Consider the following 22472-nt stretch of genomic DNA (forward strand, 5'->3'; position numbering starts at 1 on the left):
AAAATGGGTATTTTTTTTTTTTTTACCCCCCCCCCCCCCTTCTGTTTATTGCACTTCAGAGGGAAAAGAAAGGAAACTGGGTTTCAAAATAAACAAGGCCAGTCAACAGACTGGGAGGGGGAAGAGTAAAGGAAGCGGTTCAAGAGCGTATGAACCCAACAATCAAACCAAAGCAGAAAAACTCAGGCATTTGCCTCCCATAGCCAAGGCCAGCCAGACAATAAGTAGAAGCAGTGCACTTCCAAAGAGCATCTCACATTCCCCTGGTAAGAAGCAACAATATTTACAAAACCTCTCGATATGTGTGAATGTGTGTGAGCACATGGAGATAACAAAAGCAGCCAAATAGCTCTGAAACAGGCTTTTAAGAAAGGAGGTTTCCCAGTGAGAGCAATCCCTTGCAGAAGATGCACTGACTGCTTTCCTGGTATTAAAATCCCAGCGCCCTCCCTTAGAGGAACGGATGGAAGGTGAAGTCTCTGCCAGGACAGTGCTCTCTCACTCAAGGCCATCTCAATCCCAAGGGCTGCACAGCCTCCGGGGAAAGGGAGGGCAGCCCCTGACCGCTCTCCATAGTGCAGGAAAACCAGCTGACCTTGTGCTAGACTGATCACGGGGCCAGTGGGACGTCCACATTGCTCTTGAGTGGCACCTGCTCATGGCTTAGTCCCAGTTCCTTCGTCCTCTCCTGAGATGATACTTGCTAGGCTAGTGGAGACCATCAGAGCTACTCCAGCTGAATTCGATCCTTCTACCATTCACGGAGCTGGAAGCAGAGTATGCTCAGGGAAGGCCCCTCGGCCATGGCCCTAACTCCTCTTGGTCTTCCAAACTCTGAATTCCCACCACCCAGCCCGTCTGTACCCTCAAGCTGCTGCTGTGGGGTGCGTGGTGCAGGACAGGAGAGGGCCTGTTCACAGAGGGAGTGCCTGGGTTGGAAAATTAAGAAACTGGGGATGTTTCAGGTTGCTGGGCATCGTTCCTGCCTCTTGCAGTGCTACCAGGCACAAAGGTGCCATAGGGCAGCTGAGATAAACAAACGTATAAAAAGCAAGCAAGGAATGATATAGAATATATGGAATACACTGCGGGACATGACCAGGATCTGATGGCATCAGTGCGCGCAGAAAGGAAGGTGGACTTCCAGGGCCAACAAAGGATGCAGTAAGAGGTGGATGGAAGGACCACATGCGACACCTGCCAGGTGGTGCACGGGGATAAAGCCCATCTGGCCACTCTCTCTGTGAGCCCCATCCCTTCCCTGTGCCGCCACGTGCTCCAAGCCGCTGCGGTGACATATGCCGCCCTCATGGCCCCGGCTCCCCTCGTGCATCAGCTCCTGCAGCACAGCTGCCCTCCCGCGCGGGCCGTGCTGCGCAGCCGGGGGCATTGACTTTGGTCCTGTCCCCATCCCAGAAACGCCATCCAGCTCCAGCTGCGGTTTGGTGGCTGTGACCCCATCTGCTGCGAAGGGAGAGGAAGCCGGGATGCACTCCCACAGTAGGTAACAAAGAGCCAAGAAAGCAAATCAAGCTGTCATTTTCTCCTTGTGAGGGAAGACCTAGTGTCTCCGGTCACGCGCTTCCCTCCCATGGTGGGACTAACACAATGATGTCAACCATTTGCGGGCTGCAGAGGGGATTAGGTTTCCCCAGGAGAGGTGGGTGGAGAGCTCTCCTCCACCTTAGATGGGTCAAGTGTCCCCCAGGGCTAAAGCCCAGGGACTGGCATCTACCGGTCTCAGCTAACTCTCTCCTCGGGCACTAACCGAACATGCCAATTAACCGTGGGCTTAATGCTGCGGCAGTGAGGGGATCGGCTGCTGCCGCCGAAGGAGGGGAGACATGGCGCTGTGCGGCTGTTTCCTCCTGTAGCTACAGACGGGGTGGGAAGTCCTGCCTTCCCCCCACTGCAGTAAGTCACTCCACCACTCCGTGACTCTGTTTCCCCACCTGCAAAATGAGCTCATGGAAAGAGGAGAGGGGAAGGAAGGAAGAAAACTGCAAAGCCTAAATGAATAGGGGAGTATTTAAGGAGAATTCCCTTTAATGACTTCTGGACATCCAAAACCCCAGGGCTTGCAGTGCCCACGGGAAAACACAACACCAGCAGCGGGGCAGCGTCCCAGGTGTGCGGAGGGACCACGGCCACACTCAGCGTCGCTGGTAGCCAGAGTCAGGGCATGCCGACCCTTTCAAGGCTATCCTGCGCTCGCATGTGTTTGTACAGGATTTGGCCCGTTCCTGCTCAGCACAAAGGCAAGGACCCAAATTCAGGCAACCTCAGAAATTAGGTGTCCGCCCTCTTTCTCTGCAGTCAAGGGGAAAGAGCTGTCAAGCCGTCTTTCTGAGACATTTCACTTTTTTCTCCCCACTGCCCGCATCGGCAGCCTCGGCAGCTCTATCTATAGGTGTCTTCCACAGCTCGCTGCCCCTTACCCGCTCATGGTAAATGGGAAATTGTGCGAAAAGCGACGGTGGCTCCCAACACGGCCTGCCACGGAACAACAGACACGCAGAAGATTTCAGGTGATTTTTTTTTTTTTTTTCCCCTGCTGAAAATACTGATTTGGAAGACACTGCCAACTTGCACTGATTTCGGCAAACTGTTTCAGACCCAACAAAGCGACTCAGCCTAAACCAATTGTGAAAAACACAGGAATACTTAGACATTTTTTCAAAATGAAATATCTGTTGTTGTTGTTCCTTTGAGAGGACGCTTAATTTCTAAGTTTGGTTTGGTTTTTTTTTTTGTTTTCATTAAACAAAAAGTTTAAAAAAATCCTTGGAAATTAAATGCTAAGTTATGTTCAAACCAACATGGTTTTTCTCCAATTTTTTGGTTCACCAAAAATCACAACAACAAAAAAGTCACTTTGATTAGGAGAAAACATTTTTTTTTTTTTAATTTGACAGAACTTCCAGCGAACCGAAAAATCAAGTGATTTGCACAGCTCTGCTCTAAACAACCCTCAGAGGAGGGACGGTTCCCTCTTCCCACATTGCTTCCATAACATCTGTTGCTTGAGCAGCCACACACAAATCCTTTTTATTTTTTTTTTCCCCGGCCCTCCCTATGTTTTATCTGCTCCTGTGCTCTCAAAGGTAAACTCCAGAGATCGCTCCTGCCTTTATCTGCTTCTCATCCTGAACTCATTTGTACATTATTTGTATTATTGAAATTAAGTAACTAAAAGTGTTTCCTTTGCGTCATTCAAGTACTTTGAGATCCACAAAGCCTCGCCGTGTAAATGCAACCAGCTGCTCCTTTACTCGTACGGCACAACAGCAAGCTGTCACTGACCGTAATTAGAGACACATATTATTAATGATATATAACACATTGCCATGGGGACCTTCCCTTAAGGCATCCCAGTCCCGTCTCTCCAGGGTCTCCCCAGTCCCACCAGCAGCGGTGTTCCCCCCAACGACACCCCACGAGGCACCGCTCCCTGTGGGTGACATCCCCTTATCTGCAGAGTTGAATAAGATGGATGTTTTACAGCTACCAAAAAAATCCCCTCCGGCGTGTCTCGGCAGCATCCCGCTCGTCTCCTAAAGGCTCCCCTCCATCTCCCGACACAAGTTTTCAAGCCCAAATCTCACCCTCTAGTTACAAAGTGTTTGTGGCGTCGAACCTGTATCTGTTCACAGCCTAAAGCTCTTGCTAGATCCATCAGGGCAAAAAAGGTCTTATTTACCAGTGTACTCTCGGAAACCATGATTTCTCCTCCATCCCTCGCTCCCCGCATCTCCCCCTTTACTACTATATGTTTTCCCTGCTGCCTAATGAGCCCTCCTGAGACCTGCAGGTATAAAACTCGTTACAGCTCCCTCTGCGTACCCGCATCAATAAACGAAGGAGCACAGCAGAGAACGAGAGGGAAGCTGTCACTTTATTTCACCATGAATTACAAAACCACTTTAAAGTCTAGCGCTCGGGAGAGGGCCAGTGAGCAATCGCCCCTAACACAGAGACAGGGGGTTTCTTTATGTTTCATGCCAGAAACTTGGCAAAGCCGAGGCTTAGGCAGTAATATCATCTCTGTGTCTGGAGTGAATGGGAAGCCGGGAAGGACACTGACAGCTTGTGTATTCCCTGGACTTAGGTCCCCCACCCCTTTCCAGGATTTATTCTATTGCCCCGTGTGAAATAGTGAAGTATAAAGTGGCAGAGATTTTTGGAGCGGCTCGCTATCCACAGCCAAGGCCAGATTTCAAAAATCCCAAACCCATGGTACATATTTAGCCATGTAGAGAAGCAAATAAAGTGTCAGAGCTGCTCAGGACATGCTGGGGCTGTGTTGGCTGCTCGTTCTCCTCCTAAATGGAGTTCAAGGAGTTCAATGTAAAATGGACTCCTGCAAAGCCAAGGCCAAGTTTGTAAAAGCCAACAGTGTTTGCTCAAGCACCAGCAGCAGCCTGCAGCCCGGTGACATGCGATGCGCCGGCGTCTTCCAACTGGTACTTGGGCACGTCCAGATAAACGCCTACACCCGCAGAAACACCGCATAGGCACAAGCGCCCGGTTACACACATTTCCAGGCAGGAGGGCACAGTTGCGTAGATGGCATGAGGGTTTTCAGAAAGAGGGAGATGAGTGCATCTCCCACTGGTACCCAAGCGCAAACACGAATCCAAGCAGCGACCTGCTGCGAGTGGCACGTGTGCGCAAGGCACTGTCTGCAGCATGTCCCCCGCGGCACAGACCGACGCGGGTGTGCGCTGAAGGGTGCACAGGAGAGAGTGCCGTGAGCGGTTAATGTTGCCCGTGCGTTTGCAGCGGGCAGGAGGAAGAAGTGGTGACCTCTGGAAGGGGCTGTGCTGAGCCGGCATCTCTCGCATGCGGGCGAAGGGGCGGGGGGAGGACTCAGCCGGCTCCGCCGGTTCGGGAAATGAAATACTCTCTGTATCAGCTGCTTTTGTCATCCAAAAGCAGTGCAGGAAAAATCCAGCCCTGCCACCCAAAGAATGCAAAATACTGAATAGGAGGAAGAAAATGAAACCGGGCCAATGCCCTTTCTCTCACTGTCCATCACATCTTCCTGTGTAACGAATCGTGTTTCCAGATCAGACCCACTGTGGGTGATGGGTGGATCTGAGCGCACTGATTTGGGGCCTTTACCTTGAACTGACTTTCACCAGTAAATCACAAGAGACAAAGCAACTTGGAGAGAAAGCCACCACATTACCAGAACAACATGCAAAGACACAACAAATATCAGGAATTCTCTTCTAAAGGGGAAAATTCCCCGTGTATTCGCCTCATTGAATGAACCCCGGGTAACGCTGTTCACTCACTGCACATAGACATGCAACAAGGGACGTAGTTAGTGAAACCATCAGGCACTGACCTTCACTCTTTGAGGGTTCATCCAGTGCTGGATGTCTTGCACAGTCTCGTTCACGCGCAGGAGGATGGGCTCGTGACTGTGATCCAGACATGAGGTGGTGCACTCCGCGCCTGCACGGAACACAGAGAGGATAAAGCTAAAGGATAAAGCAAGCAGCTTCTGACCCTTTCAGCATCCTTCCAGCTGAAGGACAGGATTAGGGCTCGTTTTTCCTAAATTGCAATTAGCAGTCAACCGTAACTATCACATATCTTCTAGCCGCACGTGAAATGCTGAGTACAACCCTGCATCTCAGCAGGAGATCGTGGGGGTGGCGGATATTCCAGGGCCTTTTTTGTACGAGCTGCATATCTAGGTATTTCTCTGGCTATTAACTCCAAGAAGGGGGTCAGGTTTTGCGCTTTCAGATCATCAAGAAGATGCAAAGGTTTTTCCATTTCAACTGCTCTTTCAAGCAATGGGACTGATTAAGCAGAGGCTGTAGAACTCATCTCACCTATGACATGACAAAAACCTACCGTTTGATCTGTCAGATTTACAGACCTTCAATAATAATCTTTCGGAGGGTGACCAAACCTAATGATATTGCAGACGAGCTATCACCTAAGTCCCCCAGTCGTTAAGACGTACGTAGAGAGGTAATGATGGCTTTGTTCACACATAAACCTGCTTTTTCTCTGATTAACTGTCATGCCCAGTGGGAATCCTGTCCTTTCTTTATTAAAACATGCTGTGATACTCTGCAGCAATATCCCAGAGCCCTGTGGTGACACAACCGTAAGCCCTAGCGTGTTGGACCATTACCATTTCCCCCCTGGAAAATCACTCTTGAATGGCACAGCTGCTGCAAACATGTCATTAGGATTTCTGCACTCCAATCAGCGCTGGGGGAGGAATTAATCTCCGCGCTGGTTTGGAGAGCTGAACCTTTGGCTCAACACACACCTCAGCCTGGAAGGGCAGATTAGGTGTCTGAGGAATTACCGAAGGTGTGTGGGATTCATAGTGACCACGACTGGATGCTATTATTTTCCCCACCTGCTTCTGCCTTCTCACGTACTCCCACACGGAGGAGTCAGCGGGAGCAGAGCAGACCCGGGCTGTTGAGCCAACAAGACGGGGAGCGCTTGGCCTTTGGTTCGCTTTCCCAGCGCCCGTGGTAGCGGCTCCGTGGGACCTGCTGGATGAGGCCCATTGATACCAGCCCCACTGCGCATGAGTGGCAGGAGAGTGCCTTCTCAGAAGGACATCCATCAGGCTTCCAAAACCACAAAGAAGAGAAGAAAACCCCAACAACCTGATCCCGAAAGGTGGTGCTGGGCGAGCCTAACAAAGTGTGTGGTATGTCTCCATCTGCTGAGGATAAGAGCCAACGGCCGCTGTGCCCTCGCCGAGCTCTTCCTCTCTCTCCAGAGAGAGTCACACGCTCGTGGAGGATCTGACCCATGAGCCCCTCGCCTCCACGACAGCTGTGTGGTCCCAGCCCAGGATCGGGCCCACCGGACCGTGCATCTGGGACGGGCAGGGCTGGGAGAGGGCTGAGGCGCCCACTGCGGGGGCAGCCGCACACCCTCCTGCTGGCAGCACCGAGATGCTCCTCTCCGAACCAGGAATCGGCACTTCTCTCCTTGTGAAAATCTGGCCGGCCGCGGGATGTAACCTCGTCTCAAGGGTAAAACGCCTCGCCACATTAAGAGTCGCTGCAGCCCACTCGCCGCTCGCTCTCCCGTGCGCCGCCACGCCATTTATGCTTACGGAAAGGAGCGGGTCGGAATTGTTTTGATATATGATCTGTAATTGGCATCATTACAGAGCGGTGATCTCATCCAGGTCGTGTTCTCCTCCCTGGGGAGGGAACACAAGGAGGCTCGTGGTCCCTCGCATGGCTGCGATATAATGAGGGAGCCGCACGACGAGGAAATTTCTCCAAGTTCAAAGGGACGGGGCGGAGGGAGGAGGGGGCTGGCAGGGGCTGGCAGCGGGGCTGCAGGAAGGGGCCTCGCAGGTCTGCGCGGGCTGCAGCCAGTGCAGCTCCTCCTGCAGCCCTTACAGCGGGGAGACCTCAAAAACAGGGATTGAAAATACAATATAGTGTGTGCAGTTCAGCGTGGAGTCTATCTCTCTCTCTGCCTGGGTGACACAAAGCAAAGCCGAGCGCAGGAAGCGCCCCGATGCTCATCACCCCCTGGAGAGTGAGCAGGCACCCCAGAAGGAAGGGGGAAAACTTGGGAAATCCGAGGCTTAGGCACTAATATCAGCTCTGTGTCTGGAGTGAATGGGAAGCCGAGAAGGACACTGACAGCTTGTTGTATTCCCTAGACTTCGGTTCCCCACCCCTTTCCAGGATTTATTCGATTGCTCCGTGTGAAATAGTGAAGTATAAAGCGGCAGAGACTTTTGGAGCAGCTCGCTATCCACAGCCAAGGCTTACAACAGCTCCTAGACAACTGTCATAGCAAAGGCGATGCTCGGCTGGTGTCATATTCTTTCAGGAGAGACCTGAACTGTCCTGGTGCTGTGCTTCCCTGCCAGGTTCCTGCCTCTCCGCCTCGGGGGGGTCTGTGTGTGCGGCTGGTTGGAGGAGGGGGACATTACAGAAGTGTAAGAGCAAATGCAGGTACAATCTCTCCCTATATTTCGAGGACTGGATGTGTCTCTGGAGTAGTCTGCCATGCTGGCTGCCCATTGAAACCAGCCGGCCAAGAAGGAACGCGATGAAACTGGAAGCGCTGGAAGGAGCAGGCGCTCAGAGCACGTTACGTGACGCCTGGCCTCTCAAAGCTTCATGTTTCTTAAAAGCAGTTCCCTGAAAAGCCTCCTGTAGCAGCCTCTCACTCAGGCAAACAGGTCCACAAGGAGAAGGTGACTTCAAGGACTGCAGGCTCCTTCCTTCCTCCCTCACGTTCCCATCCTCCTCCTCATCTCCCGTCCCACCGCTCCCTGCTCCCGTCTGAGCTGCGTCCCCCCACGGCAGACGGCGGGGGCTGATGCTCACAAACCTATGCCGTAGCCGCCGGCGCACTGCAGCTTCAGGTGGCTGTTGAGCTGCGTGGGCAGCGCGCACTGGCCCTGCATCTCCCTGCAGAGATGAAAGGAGCCGCTCCAGGTGCCATCCTTCCGGCAGTGAATCACGTTGCTTCCACGGCCCTGGGAATGAGAGAAGGAGATAACGAGGATGGTCACAAAAACAACGGCAAGGACAGGCTGAGCAGGGAGAAACGGGCGGAGCTGAGCTGGGAGCAAAGTTCTGCTGGAGCTGGAGGAGCCGCCGGTTGGGACTGTCAGCCCTGGGGACAAGGAGGAGTCTTCCAAAGAATAAAAAGAATGAAACCTGCCTGGCATACAATCACAGCGTGCCATGCAATGTCTTTACAAGGCCCTTGCAAGGTCTCTTCCTTAAAATAAACCCACTCTGGTTGGGATAAAGGTGTATTCACCCCATTTGCCTTTTTTCTTGTTGTTGAGAGGTTTGTGTTGAATGCGGACAACCTTTTCCCTCTTCCCATTTTCTAACTAGTTGCGTCATCTTTGTCTCGAAAAAGAAAGAATCCCCAATGGCCATCGGAAGGAGGAAGGAAAGCAGGGATGCTTAGCAGGGCAGAACGTGCTCTTTAGAGCTTGGCTGCCTTGAGTGACAGCGAGCGAAGAGGCTGAGACAGACACGCACGGAGGCAGGTGGAAAGGAGAAAAAAAAATCCTCTGGTGTGGGAATGGGCAAGGAATAGAATATGACATTTCTCTTATAGAAAAGATTCTCTGTATGATACTGAAGAATGAATACCAAAGTCCGAGGGGAAATATCATGCCCTTTAGAAACAACAAAGGAGTGCACAGGCAATCTTTTGTCAGATCTATCCTCATGGCATTGGGGATTTCTGCGCAAGCTGTTCTGCAGGATCTGCGAGTCTGACTGCCATGGGGTAACGGGGACATTCAACAGGAGGACGTCTGGTGTGGCCGGGCTCCAAACCTCCCGCCGGGGGCCTTGCTGGGTGGGAGAACCATGCAGGATCTCTGCTTCTCCTCGTCCGTTTTACATGCCAGGCACGTTGCCTGCAATCAACCCACCCGGCTCTCGGAGATTGCGCTGGATATCTTTGGGGATCCTTTACTGTGCTGTCTATGCTGGGATCTCAGCGAGGCTGCTGAACTTTTCTTAGGAGCTCTTCCCCACGACCCACACCCCCTCTTGCACAGCACAAGCCCCCGGTACCGGCGTGAAAAATTGCGCAGCCTTCAGTGTTAGTCTTGTCCTTAATATCCTAATGCTTTCTTTGCTCAGCTTTGTTGACGAACACGATGTTTAGTGAGATGCAAAGTGGTCTTATCAGCAGACTACTGCGTGGGACCTGCTTCCCCTTCTCTAGACATCTGGCCATTGCCAGAAGTAATAAGCAAATCATATGAAAGGATAATGGACCAGATGGACTCAGGGTGTGATCCAGCTTGGTGACTCTCACCTAAGGGCCAGTTTGGCAGAGACTGATTAATTTAGATCTGACTGTTCATATGATTTGTGCACAATATTCAGAAATGGAAGACCCTTGCTCTGGGTGCCAGGGGAGATACCTGCTTAAATGACCATTACGTTCCTGGTGATTAAGAGATGCCATATGTACAGCTGAGTAATGATCTTTCAGCGTGGTGACAAATTCAGGAAGCGATCGCTAACTGATAATTGAGCACAATTTGCTGTTTTAGCAAGTGTGGTGCTCTTCCATTGCAATTTGCATGCCAGGGTTCAAACACGATTTTTAAAGGTGAGCCACAAAACCTGATTTATGTTCCTGGAGCTGACTCTGCCCAAGGGTACTATTGTATCGTTTCTGCAACATACTCAGAGATCCCAGGATATCCATTGCTATAGTAACATACTGTCCATCACTCCCTGACCTGCAAAATCTCTTGTGAAAATCCCTGCTGGGTTTCTTGCCTGGATGCAACGTGCATTATCACCTTATATAGCTGAGAGAGACTTAGTGGGGTTTAATCCTTAAATAATTAACACCTCTCAAGTGGTTCTGGCTTGTGCCACGAGTCCTCCTTCTTCTTCTGTAGTCTATTTTCTGGGATATCTGGAAATACCTTTCTCTGCAAATCCCTTTCTCAAGATGTTATCTGCTCCCTTGCTCAAGGTGCTTTCGCAGCTGGACAGTCACTACGCTCTTCCTTACAGTGAATAGAGACACAGCTGTATCTCTCACTTTCCAGAGCTCACTTCATTATTGCTGTAACCCCGACTCCGCTGCTTGCTCCTCTTCACGTCCAGCTCATTTAAAAGCAAACACGATGCCGCTGTACCAGTCGTCGTTACCCTGGTGGCCCCAGTTTCCCTGCGTGGCAGTGATGGTACATGTCTTCAGCCACGCTGACCACTCTGTGCAAGTGGTAGATGCACAAAGCCACAGAGGCCGTATCCCAGAGCTCCCACCCAAACTGCACCCCCGTGTGTAACTTCTCATTTCACAAGGCTCGTAACCTCATGGAAGTCTTCTAGAAGGAAACCTTTTCCAGATGCTCTGATGCAAAACTCTGCCTGTGGTCCCCGTGAAGAGGGCAGGCCAGCCTGGCAGGGAATGGGGGCAGCAATTGGCTTTTAACGTTTGGAGCAGGTACCAGGGGTGTCTTTCAGATCACTGGCCCTGGGGCAGCGTCGGTCCCTTTTTAATATGTCCTCAAAATCTGGAATGATATTAAAAAGCCTTTGACAGAGCACTCTCTGCTCTCTGCAGCGCGTAGTAGCAGCAGCCTCTACATCCCCACTTTCTCTTCCCAAGCGTATTAAGCAGCAGCAGCACTTCTGGGAGAAGTTACTTATCTCACAAACTATAATTACCTTTGGTGAGGAAAACTAAGCATTTCAAACAAGATACTGAAGGCCAGACCTTCCCGTATCAGTGAACACAGCTCTTAGGAAGTCAAAGGCAACATGCTGATTTGTGCCAGATGAGGATCTGACCCCTGATGCCAAATGACACCTTCACAGCCAGAAAAACATGAAAGGTCAGAGACAGTTCACCTGAATAGTTGTAATGCCTATCAAGTTAAATTATCATATGGCACACATACATATAATGATAATGAGAAAAAGAACCGGGGAGAAAAGCAAGGTAAAATGAAATGAACGACCAGGACAAGTGCAGGTAACTTGTATCCTACTTTCATTCATTGCTCCTTATTTTCTAGCTACATCATAGAGACACTGAGGCAGATTTTTCAGCCACTTATTGTCTGGAAACAGTAAGTTACTCACTGCTGGTCCTCTATGGGTAATAGTTAATAACATTACTACTGTCATAAAAATAGTTATTTCCAGGCTCTTTGCAGTAGTCTCCTCCCTCTACTTTAATGACGTATTTCCCTTCTCCACTTCTCTGTCTCTGGTGTCAGAAGAGCTCAATGGCACTCAGCCCCTCCAAGATCAGGGTCCTTAGGGAACATATGATAAAACCATGCTTGCATGGGCTGAGCTAATTTGGGTAAGAGAGACTCACCGACTGGTTGTCATCATCTTCACACTTGATCCGGCACTCGCTGTTGAACTGGAAGCCGTTGGAGCACTGGTAGAGCCCATGAAACTTGGAAGGCGGAGGGTCACAGGTAACGGGCACGCAAGCGCCCGGCAGCCACGTGCCGTCTTGAGTGCACTGGATCTTAAATGCTCGCCTTTTTGTGCAGAAAAAAACAAGACCATTCAGTGAGTGGCTGAGTCAGCTAAGAGCCTCCACAGCCTCTGAGCTCTGCTAGCAGGTTGCAGGGGATGGGTGTGCTTGAGCTTTTAACACTTGGGGAACAAGTCGTGAATCTGCGTCATAAGGTCTCTGAGCAAAAATAAGGATTATTTGCAAAGCCAACATTGAGCTGCCCAGCCTAAACTCCTCTTTTGGCCTTGGACACGTCTCCCAAAAACTCAACTTCCCACGTTTGTGGGCTGTGGTTGGTTTGAAGTGGGTTTGTGCAGAGTCAGAAGTATACGATAGCACTAACCCTTTCCTGCAGAGTTTCAAAGGGGACTCCCCAGGCTGCATATCAAAGGGGTATTTCTAAGGTAAGGTCTGTTTTTGGAGCGCTGGTTAGGATTTTCAAGGAAGCCTAAGTGAGCTAGGTGCCTAAATCCCCTTGAAACTGCACGACTATCTGCACGAAGGAGTTGCTCAGTGATATGCGTTACAGCACATATAGTCTGTTACAAACAGCCCATCCCTTTCCCAAGATCATTTTAACTCATGGCTCTCTGAATCATGCTGACTGCACGGCATTACTTTCACGTACTTTCTCGCTCTTCTGGAGGATCCGGGGACATGGTAACCTGGTTTGCATTTGTACTTGCAAAACGAGCCCACTTTGTGCTTATCTTCTCGGCAACGAGTAGTCTGGAGATCCGCATTGGGGACGACGGATGGTGCTCGACACATCAGCTCACACAGGGCCTCCGGAAAGGACCACAGCCCATCCTCCATGCAGGTCAAGTTGCTGTTGTTTCCTGAGAAGAACAGTGAGCAAAGTTAACAACGTTCAGCAGAACCATTTTTTTCGAAATGTCGTTACACCCATAATACATCAAAAGCCACCTCAGCTGGTTTGACAAATTCAACTGTGTATGTCCTATGCATTTTCTCTTTCTCGATGATGGCATTAAATCATTAAGGACTGCTTTCAGATGACAGGCAGACAGTGCTTATTTCAGGAAATGCTATAGCATAGGGGAAACCACACTGCCTTTGTAATCTTTTGTATTTCTCTTCCTTATTTTGTTCTTCTCTCAAAGGAAGCTTGCTTCATACATCAACCCCCTCCTCGCCAAAGTCATGGCATTAACAGAGGGTTTGGTGCCATTACATTCTTCATTCTGCTTCTGTGTTATATCTCTTCCCTGAATCTGGTTGTTTTTTTTTTTTTCTGATTTTGAGCCTTTTGGAGCAGCATCTGTTAGTATTAGAGTCACTACTTCAACACAATGAGGAGCCATTCTCAGCTGGGGACTCTCAGTCCTTGGGGACTAGTGTGATAAATACGATTCATAATACTCATTAGAGACTCATTTTCCTTAGGAAGCTTTCTTGGCCAGCACCTCAAAGGTAAAAGGTACAATAGATCTATTTGCCTCTGCTATGACCTACTTGACTTCAGAAGGTTAAGCTAAAAGTAGCCTAGTCTCAGTGTTTTTTACATTCTTTGTTATTTTATACTGTATGTTGAAAAGGAATAAGCTTTTCCTAAGAAACAAAGCACAGCTATGAGCCACTAACCCTTCAAAAATCCCTAATACTCTATTGAAATCCCCAAGCATTGCTGCAGGAACTCTTCTCAACCCACAAGGCATATTTTCAACAGTAAGCCAACTTCGGAGTTATCCAAAATAATACTGACAAACTGCTAACCCCAGAGCAATGCCATCGCTCTGAGAGGAGAGGAAGGGAGCCGGGGCACGAGGCTGGGATTCAAAGAAGAAGAAAACAAAAGGCTCTGGAGGGCTCAGGAAGGTATGTGGAGGAGCCCTCCTGCCCTACCCACAACGATAAGAGAAGCCGCGTTAAATCAGTCCTGGCTTTCTCTCTCCCCTCCCCAACTGCAGATGATTGCAGAGGTATTTTGTGCAGAAGGGAGCTCTTTTCTAGAGCACCAGCATGCTCCTCTGCTCTGAGTCATGCAGCAGCTCTGCAGAGCCGCCGTGGTGATATCATACTTGCCACTGCAAAGTGATAAGCTGTGACATTACCAACAGTGGCTGTCATGACGTCAGTGATTGAATTAGGCATGAGTCACTCCAACGCCATTCTCCAGAAGCTTAGTGGCAACATCTATTAGTCATCACCGATGGCTGTACACCAAATGGTGCCTTTACCTCAGATCACAGAGTTTCTGGACAAAAGTGACGTAATGCTACACACCACAGCTGCACCTCCTGACCTGGGGGTTGGTTATCATCCCTCCAGTGGCCCCCACCGGAGTCATCAGCTGAAGCTTATGCTGGTCACGATGAATAGCACCATCTTCACTGCCCCCTCAAAAAAATCCCAGGCATTTTCAATGAAAACACATCTCTTGTTGAAGATGACCCTCTAACATATGAACAGAAAAAGGGAATTCTTTGACAAAAATCTCCCCTTTGAGTAGTTTTAACTTTCACTGTGTGTTGGCTGCTTGTGGTTACCCTCCTAAGTCAGAGTTAAAAGAATTAAGCAATTTGGTTATATATGAAGAAATCAACGTATCCGTTCCCTGAAATGAAGAATATTTCCCATGCCTCATCCAAGGTTTGCAATGGATCCTAGCAGAAAAGGTGACACCACATGTACAAAAAAAGCTTATACAGCATTTGTACCTGAGTTGACAACAGCAGTTAAGATTACTCCACTGCAGGATGACACATTAATTTGGCTCTAATATTCCTTCAAATTAACAATGATATCTTTCCTTGTTTCCTGAGGATCAGATCAAAAAGGGTAATGTGCTAGCGAGCAGAAGAGTTGATGGTGCTCAGAAGATGATGAGGACGCTGGCAGAAAAGCAGCAGGGAAGAAGATGCAGGAGAAAAGGAAAGAAGGCAGCAGAGCGTGTTATTTTTAAGAAAAAAAATATGTAGAAAGTCCCAAACAAGAGGAGGAGAGAAAGGTCAGAGGTAGAGCAAGATGAGTGTGGAAAAGGAGAGAGGTGATGAGTGGATTAGGAAAAACAGTGATGGGGGACTGTGCCACTGGGACATGGGACTTTTCAATCTTCTGCCTTTCCAAATACATGGAGGAGGCATGGAAGGGAGACGAACACAGAAAACAGAAAAGACCTGGGAAAGAAGATGAGAGAGTTCAATTTGATTTATCCCCATGACTTTTCCATGTTTTGGTTGTATGGAAGCAATATTCACTGTCATTACTGCCGGGCCAGCCGTGATCAAGGAAAGGTCAAAGGAAGGTAACAGAGAGATGCAAAGGAACTTAACTTCTAATATAAATAAACCTTCCCATAGAGTCTCATAATTCCTCGTACTTAAAATATCATGAATAATTGTAAAACAACAGCAACAGTAACATATATTACTAGGAACAATGCGTGTTAGTTGTGCAGCTATCCCCAGGTCACCACGCAGACACCGTCCAATACCTTTCAGAAGAGCAGGAGGTCGGCAAGTGAAGGAGCATTTCTTGCCAAAGGTGGTCCCCTCGCTGCAGTTGAAGGTGGCAGGGTAGACGTGGTACTGGTCTGGGACACCGCAGTCCACGGGCTCGCAGGTCACCTGCTTGTTCCACTTCCCATCCATGCAAGTCATGGTGACGCTGGACTCCATCTGGAAAAGGACACATGCCTACAGCCACCACAGCCAGTGAGGGAGACATCAAACCCATTTAAAGCCTAATAACAGCCATTATTTTGGCTCACAAGTTAAGAAAAGCTGGGCCTGGTCACTACCATCATCATTTGGACAGCAGCTACTAAAACCAGTAAGGTCCCACAAGAAACAGTGTCAGAGAACCATCACCTCTGGGGTGAGACACCAAAGTGCTTCAATATAAAGAGTGGAGCACTACAAATAATCTGAACTCTTGTCTGCGTTGCCTCCCGAGACGAGCCGGGACGCCTGCTGCTCTGCCCCGTGGTCAGAAAGGAGCGTGCAGGTCTGAGCTGTCTGGAGCTGACAGCTACCCCCCGTCCCTGTCACCTCTGCAGTGACACAGCCACTCCAAGGGGACCCCCGTGTACTTCTGAGCAGTCGAACTCACTCTTGGGTTGGAAGTAAACGTCAACCCGACGTGAACCCATTTGGGACTCCCATCCGAGGCTCTCCCAAGAGGTGTCACTCACCCTTGGACTGGGGTACCAAGAGAGGTGGCCTGGGCCACGTCAACCTCGTGTTCAGCAACCGACAGCTGCTGTTACGGCTTCTACTGTCAGAGTGCCCCGAGGCTCCGAATGAAATCAGGGCGCTGCTGCCCTGGCCCCGGGACAAGCACGCCCGAGAGACAGACTTTTCCCTGGAGGAGTTTGCAATGGACAGACCCAAGCGCATCCTGCCCACACCTTCACTTGGCACTTGAGAGGTCGAACACAGAGTCAGTGCTTGTGCTCTGACGTCCCCAATGTCACTCTACTGTCATAGCTACACCGAAGCTCCCCTTCTACGGATTTGAGGAATAATCCAAACAATGCAGCAGATTGAAATCCTGAAGTGTTAGGGAGAGAGAAATAAAAGGGAGGAGGTAAAGGAGCCATCCGTCCAAAGTTAAGATGAAGAATTTACTGGGTGACTGAAGGACAAACAGATGTTGGCAAAGAGAACAGAATAAACAATATATCCACTTTCTAATTAAAAGGGGAAAATCTTTAAAAACTAGAAGTAAAGAATCTGTCAGTAGGACTCTTCCCTCCATGGCAGAATAAAGAGAGGGACAGAGGAAAAAGAAATGTGAGAAACCCAAACGGGAGAAGGGGAAGATACCGGCGAGGAATCTGACCGAGCCGTACAGCAGCGCTCCTCTGCCTCCAGGGAATATTTTATTCAGGGCTGGTGCGCTCACAGGAGATCTGCACCGCCGGCCATTGATCTGGGTTTATAAAAGGAAGGGGAATTTTTCTAGCACACATCAAAGGGACCTGGATTCCCTTTTTGCAAAAACACCCTAATGGTTTCAACAGAAGTTCAGACCTGTCTCCCTTTGATATATGGTTGCATTCAGAATGGAAAAAGCAGTCCCAGAGCTGAGAAACTGGACACTTCCCAAGTGGGCACAAAACCCCTTTTCTAGACCGTAGAGTTTATTTAAACAGGGAGCACTGCTGATGGAAAAAAATGTCTTTTCTACAAATTTAGAGTAGCACATTCTGGGGTTCTCCGAGTGCTCAAGTGAAGTGACACTCGGTGTTCTCATTCCCAATCCTTTTGCTCCCCAGTGGCTATTCTGCCTTTGTTGCTTATCAGATTATCTGGTCCATTGAAAAGTACATGCACATTCTGTAGAGAGCTGATGAATGAAGATGCCTGTGCTTCCAGGAAGTTGCGGTGTGGTGGCCACAGGAGAAGAGATGATACACCATATTTCCATGCCCTCACAACACGTACACCCAGCAGCATCCCCACCACATTTGCACTGCAGGCTGGGCTGCTCCAGCATTCCGCAAAGCCTCCATTTCCCTTACCAGATGCTATCATCAAATAACACCCCGGCACCATGGCTGCTGGGCACCTCGACAGCAGGAGGTTAAACATAAAACCAAGCTATTGATGTCAGGGACTATCCAAATGCTGTGGAAAGGACATGGGTCTTGCACTGTGTCTTGCTGGATCCACGCCGAGCACAAGGAAGTTCTATCACCTCAAAGAATTCAGTTATTAGTGTTGGTGGGATCTAGTTTAGGAATGAATGATTGCTCCTACGAGCAGATACTGGCTGCTGAGACACAGTATGGTGCACAAGGGAGCTTCTCTTAAGGACAGGGTTCCACATCAGATGTAGCTCTACGTAAATAAACAGTGCAAATTCAGAGTATAAAACAAAAATTGAAACAGAAGCAGTATCTGCTGCGTATGACAGTCACACCTTACAGGAAATGGGCAAGAACGTTTTGCCCAAGCTAACGCTTGTGGGGGTATTTCAGCTGTGGTCTTTGTCAGCAGAACGCTGCAGGACAGTACAGCTGCTGGAAATGCAACGTGCCCATGCCTTGGAAGGGATCCCTTGTAAGCGCCATACTCCCACTGCACTTTATTTCTGCCCCTGTTCTAGACCTTTATGTGAAAAAAACCCAAAACCCCAAAAATTAGTCTCTCCAAGTTTTCATCTCTGTTTTTTTTCCCATGGAACTTTCCCAACAAAACCATTAACCAAACCTGGAAGAGTCACCTCCTGCCAGACCCGTATGGCTTTTCCTCTCCCCGGCACACCAGCGAGGCCATTCCTACACGGAGAAGCCGTGCCCACGTGGGTAAGACCTGGGCTGCTCACCTTCTTCTGGTAATTTGTTCCACCCTCTGCAGGATGGAAGTTGAGGTTTTCAAGGTCAGACATAATAATGGCAGATTTTAAAGCGTGTCTATCATGTCACCACTTCAAGCAAGAGGAGCACACGCATGTCTGCAGCAGAACATACCAGAGAACATTCCCCGCAATGGAGGCAAAGACTAGTGCTTTGATTGAAAGCACAGAGGACAACCCTGCCGTGGAAAGTATTGCAGATGGCACCCACCAGCTTTCAGCTTCTCCCTCTTGTAACGTCCCAGCCGACGGTGGGATGGTTGCGGTGCCCTGGGGCAGGACCTCAGGCTGCTGAGCAGGAGCTCGGCTCTCCCCAGCGCCACGCCGCACCTCGGGGGGGAAATTCCTCTCGACTCAGCCTGAGCGGTGCTGCCTTCGGACCCGGCACTGGGTCTTTGTGGCAGCATCTGCGTCTGCCTTTGCAGATCTCCCACCCGAAGCCTGAGCAGGCACGTGCCTGTTTCGCCTGTCTGATCTGACAAGGTCACCCAGCTCACAGCAGTCCATACGAAGCACTTGGCTTTCTCATCTGGTTTATTAGCTGTCACTTTGAGCACTTTGTGCTGCTTTGACTGGCACCACAGCAACCGCTTCCCTTCATGTCCTGCCTTCCAAAAGAGGCTTATGCAAGGAGGGAGGGCGGGCGAGGAGAAAAGAGGGGAAAAAACAGGGCCTCCAAAGATACAGTGTGCGGTACAGCGAAGAGGATGCAAACTTAAACAAATCTGGTGCCAGAAAGATTTGTTTCTTGGGACTTTTAACAGCTTGGGAGAATTCGTGTCTCCTTCCTGCTGCCCAAGATCCCAGCCCGTTCCTTCTTCAAGCGATGCTTCACGTGTGAAGTTTCCTCTCCTTAAAAATGAACAGCTGTGCCCTCCCCTCTAAGTATTCTTCCACTTCTGCCCACTACTGTGTCTCTAATTGAACCCACATGAGCCGCGCTTTCTTTTCCTGGCATGATTGATGATGCCTTTGCACAACATTAGGGAGCTGCTGGGTTTTAAATAACACCTCTTGACCAGAGCAGCAGTGGTGGTAGCTTCAAGGAGAGATGACAACAAGTAACTGAATGAGCGCGGCTTTCAGTGAAGGACAAGGGGGAGGAAAGCAGTGAAAGACAAAGGGGGAGAGGAGAAGAAAGAGCGATGGAGTTGTTAGGGGGGGTGGGAAGAAACCAGCGGAAAACGAAAACATCCCGAGATCTTCTTTGTGAGAAAGATACATGAAGGATTTTGCTCCATCACTATGCAAACCCTTTTGTTGTCGTTGTTGTTGCTGCTGAGTCCCCACACGAGGATAAGAGAGAGCCCAAGAGTCTGTAAACAGCTCAGCTTATTTTTTATTTGCAAATGGCAGTTTCTACTGCACATAGTGCTGACGGTTTTAGGATTTGGTGATTTTACGGAGTTTTAACAGAATTTGGGAACAGGAGCTTCTCTGAGTGCGGAGTTGAATGAATTTTTTGCCCTAAGACTGATTAAAATGGTGGCTTCAGAAGACAGAGAGGCCAGAAAGTGCAGAAACTGTTACGAAGGTTTTCAAAGACCCCTTAGATGTAAAAAATTGATTTGAAATTTGACTTGTGCCCTTACATCTCTGAGGTGCTTTTAAAAATTTTGCTTTTCATTCTCTGTTCACCCTTTTTTTTTCTGCCTTTCAGCGAAATATGGAAGACAAACGCTGTTCAGATGCTAAAACCAGGGTGTTTTCACTGGTCTGTCAATCATCTTCATCAGCATGCAGTGGTCATGGGCACCGATGTTCAGTCTGCTCTTTGAGACATTGCACCTCACCTCAGGCTCCTTCCTACCCAAGAGTGTGAAACGTCAGCATGTGCAAAGATACTTTCCTTCCTCCTCTTCCTCGTGCAGCCCTCCCCACTGTCAGTTAAATGAGAAAAAATTAGCTCTAAACCCTAGACAGTCAATCAAGCAAAATATCCAACTAAATGACAACAGTGAAACAACCAACAGCTTTGTGCCAGGTTCCTCAATCACAGCAGAAAGTCCCTCTGACCATAGATAACAACGCACATGCCCTATCTCATCTCCAATTACTTGTGATCAGAAGAGGAGCTGAAGTTGGGAAAGCAATTGCGGAAGGAGCACAATGCAATTCAATACAACACAACACAAGGAATCCAAACCACGGATTCCGGACTTTTTCGAATAATTCATTTCTTGCTTACATGTTCTGTTCCACAAGTTCTGGCTTGAAGCACCTGACACAAAGAAATAAAACAAGACGACAGTGAAAGAAACTGCCCGTTCCTTTTCAACAGATCTCCAAAGCACAGGAATAAACTTTTGACAGCATGTGTGTAATGTGCTTAGCTGAACATGAGTATCTTTAAGATGCTCCACTCCTTCCCTGATTTGAACAGTGAATGCACAGCACTGAGCAAAACAAAGCCGTTGGCCTCAGGGGTTTCATCAGTGGAAAAAAGACGATGAAGTGCAATAGTAGACCAGGGCGAGAGGAAGCGTGTTGTAATAGGCAGTGAATCACGTTAGCTAAGGGTGCTAAAATCCTCCGCTCCTGTCATATGAGTCTGATCAAGGCTCTGAAACCAAACTTCGCAGAGCAAAACCATATACAGTTGGCTGAGTCTCCCCGAAAGGTACATTTTGCGTTTAAATAACACAGCGCTGGTGAAACATGTTTAGGCTGTTTCATTTGGTTTGGGATTCCTGCGTGCTCAATATACAGATCCTTTCCAACTATTTCCTGGTTCAGCCATTCAGGCTCGTTTGAGAACTTGTTTTCTGTTCTGTAAAAATGCTCAGCTGGAGCTGGGGTTCTGGTGCTGATGCCAATTAGGATGGAAGAGGCCCAGCTCGCGGGGTCCTGTATTTGTTTTGTAATTGAGTTGAAAGGGCTGACTCATTCCCCTCCACTCTGTCTCCCCGCTCCGCGAGCTGCTGAAGAACACAGTATTTCCCAAATACGCGGCAGGCTGTGAGCACGGCCGCCTGCCCCCAGCCCTCCCCGGCCCCACACGCGTGTGCCGCCCCGACAACACGCGAGAAGGCGCCGATGGGGACAACCACCCCCCACGCCGCGCTCACGGGATCCGGCAGCATTAGAGATGAGAGCACAAAGCGGGGTGCCTGCTCTGCACCCACACATCCCGTGCGCCCGGCTCCCGACGGCGCGCCGAGGCCGGGCCACGCTGCACGTACACCTCCTCCGCCTCCCCCAGCACAAAGGACCCGCGGTTTTTTAACGTTTAAAGAAATTGATAAGTTTTCCTCAATACCCCACTCGCTGGCCTGGAACGCTGCAAAGGAGTTAAGACACTGTTAACCTCAACCCAAGGAATACAAATGAGATATTTTGCCCAGAAACTGGTTGTGCAAAAAAACCCAAACACCCCACCCCCAAATAAACCAACCCAAGAAACACTGTTTGGCTGAGTAGAGCCAGTGAGATCAGAGAAGGCCTGAACACATATTTAAACCTTTTGGCTTAAAAATGTCTAAATTTGGGGAACATCTGAGATTGGGTCACTGTCGGTACCTCGTCCTACAGCCCCAGCCGGTGCCCATTCTGATGGGAAGCACTTGGATATGGCCTCGTCCCAAGGCTGAGCTGAGATTTTGGGGTTTAGGCTAGGTTATTTCTCAATTTCTCCACATCTGTTTGCTCATCCCTGTCTTGTGGGTCATACAAAACCCACAGAACAAACCTGGCTCTTGCCGAGATCATCGTCTCGCTGGACTTGCAAAATGTAGCCCGTCTTGCAGCTCACGTTGCACTGGGCACCGTTGTACCACCCGCCGCCGGTGCAGTTCAGCAGCGCGTTCTCGATCTCCAGCTTTTGGCAGTCAGTGGCTTCGCAGGAGTAGTGGACACAGCTAGGTGGGAGACAAGAAGTGGTATTTTTATTCAATTCATTTAATTCCCTCCACAAGAGCGAGCGTGTCTGACTATCAAACTCCTCACTTGTCAGGCAGCAGGTACGCAGACTGCACACCGAACCCGACTCGGCAAAGGGCTCCTCACCAACGAGCACACCCTCTAGTTATGTCTTCCGAAGGACAGGGACAGTAGTAACGGTGACAATGAAAGCAAATTACAGGTTGGGTGGCAAAAGGGAAGAGCCTGCCAATCCTGCAGAATTACTTTCTCTTCTGCAATATTAAACTGCA

At 49.4% G+C, this 22472-nt stretch overlaps 1 protein-coding gene across 1 annotated transcript in view; it reads right to left on the reverse strand.

Annotated features, from left to right (window-relative positions):
• The window catches only part of PAPPA (pregnancy-associated plasma protein A, pappalysin 1), a 181814-nt gene that overhangs the window by 17406 nt on the left and 141936 nt on the right, over positions 1-22472 (reverse strand). Inside the window, exons 14-19 of the mRNA XM_009888046.1 lie at positions 22010-22178; positions 15455-15638; positions 12626-12836; positions 11848-12019; positions 8353-8500; positions 5354-5463 (exon numbers count right to left, since the gene is read on the reverse strand). Of these exons, the coding sequence (XP_009886348.1) occupies positions 5354-5463; positions 8353-8500; positions 11848-12019; positions 12626-12836; positions 15455-15638; positions 22010-22178 (994 nt within the window). The remainder of the gene's footprint in view (positions 1-5353; positions 5464-8352; positions 8501-11847; positions 12020-12625; positions 12837-15454; positions 15639-22009; positions 22179-22472) is intronic.

The sequence above is a fragment of the Charadrius vociferus genome, unplaced genomic scaffold, assembly GCF_000708025.1.
Source record: "Charadrius vociferus isolate BGI_N301 unplaced genomic scaffold, ASM70802v2 scaffold56, whole genome shotgun sequence".
In the NCBI taxonomy this organism is placed as follows: domain Eukaryota; kingdom Metazoa; phylum Chordata; class Aves; order Charadriiformes; family Charadriidae; genus Charadrius; species Charadrius vociferus.